Source organism: Penaeus monodon, chromosome 24, assembly GCF_015228065.2.
Source record: "Penaeus monodon isolate SGIC_2016 chromosome 24, NSTDA_Pmon_1, whole genome shotgun sequence".
NCBI lineage: Eukaryota > Metazoa > Arthropoda > Malacostraca > Decapoda > Penaeidae > Penaeus > Penaeus monodon.
Window position 1 is genome coordinate 38,512,333 of NC_051409.1, and position 593 is coordinate 38,512,925.

At 47.6% G+C, this 593-nt stretch overlaps 1 protein-coding gene across 1 annotated transcript in view; it reads left to right on the plus strand.

Annotated features, from left to right (window-relative positions):
• The window catches only part of LOC119588965 (cGMP-inhibited 3',5'-cyclic phosphodiesterase A-like), a 64,821-nt gene extending 64,605 nt beyond the window's left edge, over window positions 1-216 (plus strand). Inside the window, exon 18 of the mRNA XM_037937572.1 lies at window positions 125-216. Within this exon, the coding sequence (XP_037793500.1) occupies window positions 125-148 (24 nt within the window). The 3' untranslated portion in view covers window positions 149-216. The remainder of the gene's footprint in view (window positions 1-124) is intronic.
• The last annotated feature ends 377 nt before the right edge of the window (window positions 217-593 follow it).

Consider the following 593-nt stretch of genomic DNA (forward strand, 5'->3'; position numbering starts at 1 on the left):
AAAAGAGAAAACTGTTGTTTGGAAGTACGCACTTTTGGTGCAACAAAGACAGGGTAAATAAGTCTCTCTTTGCAGAACTGCCCCTTGATAGTGGGTTCTAACTCTCTCTGTTTTGGCCCAACAGGAAAAAGAAGATTCGAAACTTTGATGCCCAGCCTGTGTCATAGTCTAAATAAGTATCTTCCATTATATTACAAAGCAGTGAGAAATTTCAGAGAAAAAAAAAGGAACATAAATCATTGGTTTTCTATAGACATAGTGGAGCTGACCCTCCATCCACGTTACCCACCTTAGTTGAGGGCGACGTCCCAGGGAGCGACAGAGGCACTCCTCTGCTGGCGACGGCTCGGGTCTCTGTCTGGCACTGGACCCGCCGGCTCCCCTTGGGTGTTTGGCCTATGGCACAGCCGAGATTTATTCGCAGGGCATGAAGCTCCACCTTTTGGGTTCCAGCGTTCTTTTGCAACCAAGCGTTATCATCATTTGGCTGGGGGTTGAATATGTTCAGTCAGAGCTTTATCGTTTCATTGGGGGAGGGCGAAAAGAACGGCTTTCAGTTCCCTCCCCCCCATCGCAGTTTATTGAGCTTGAGA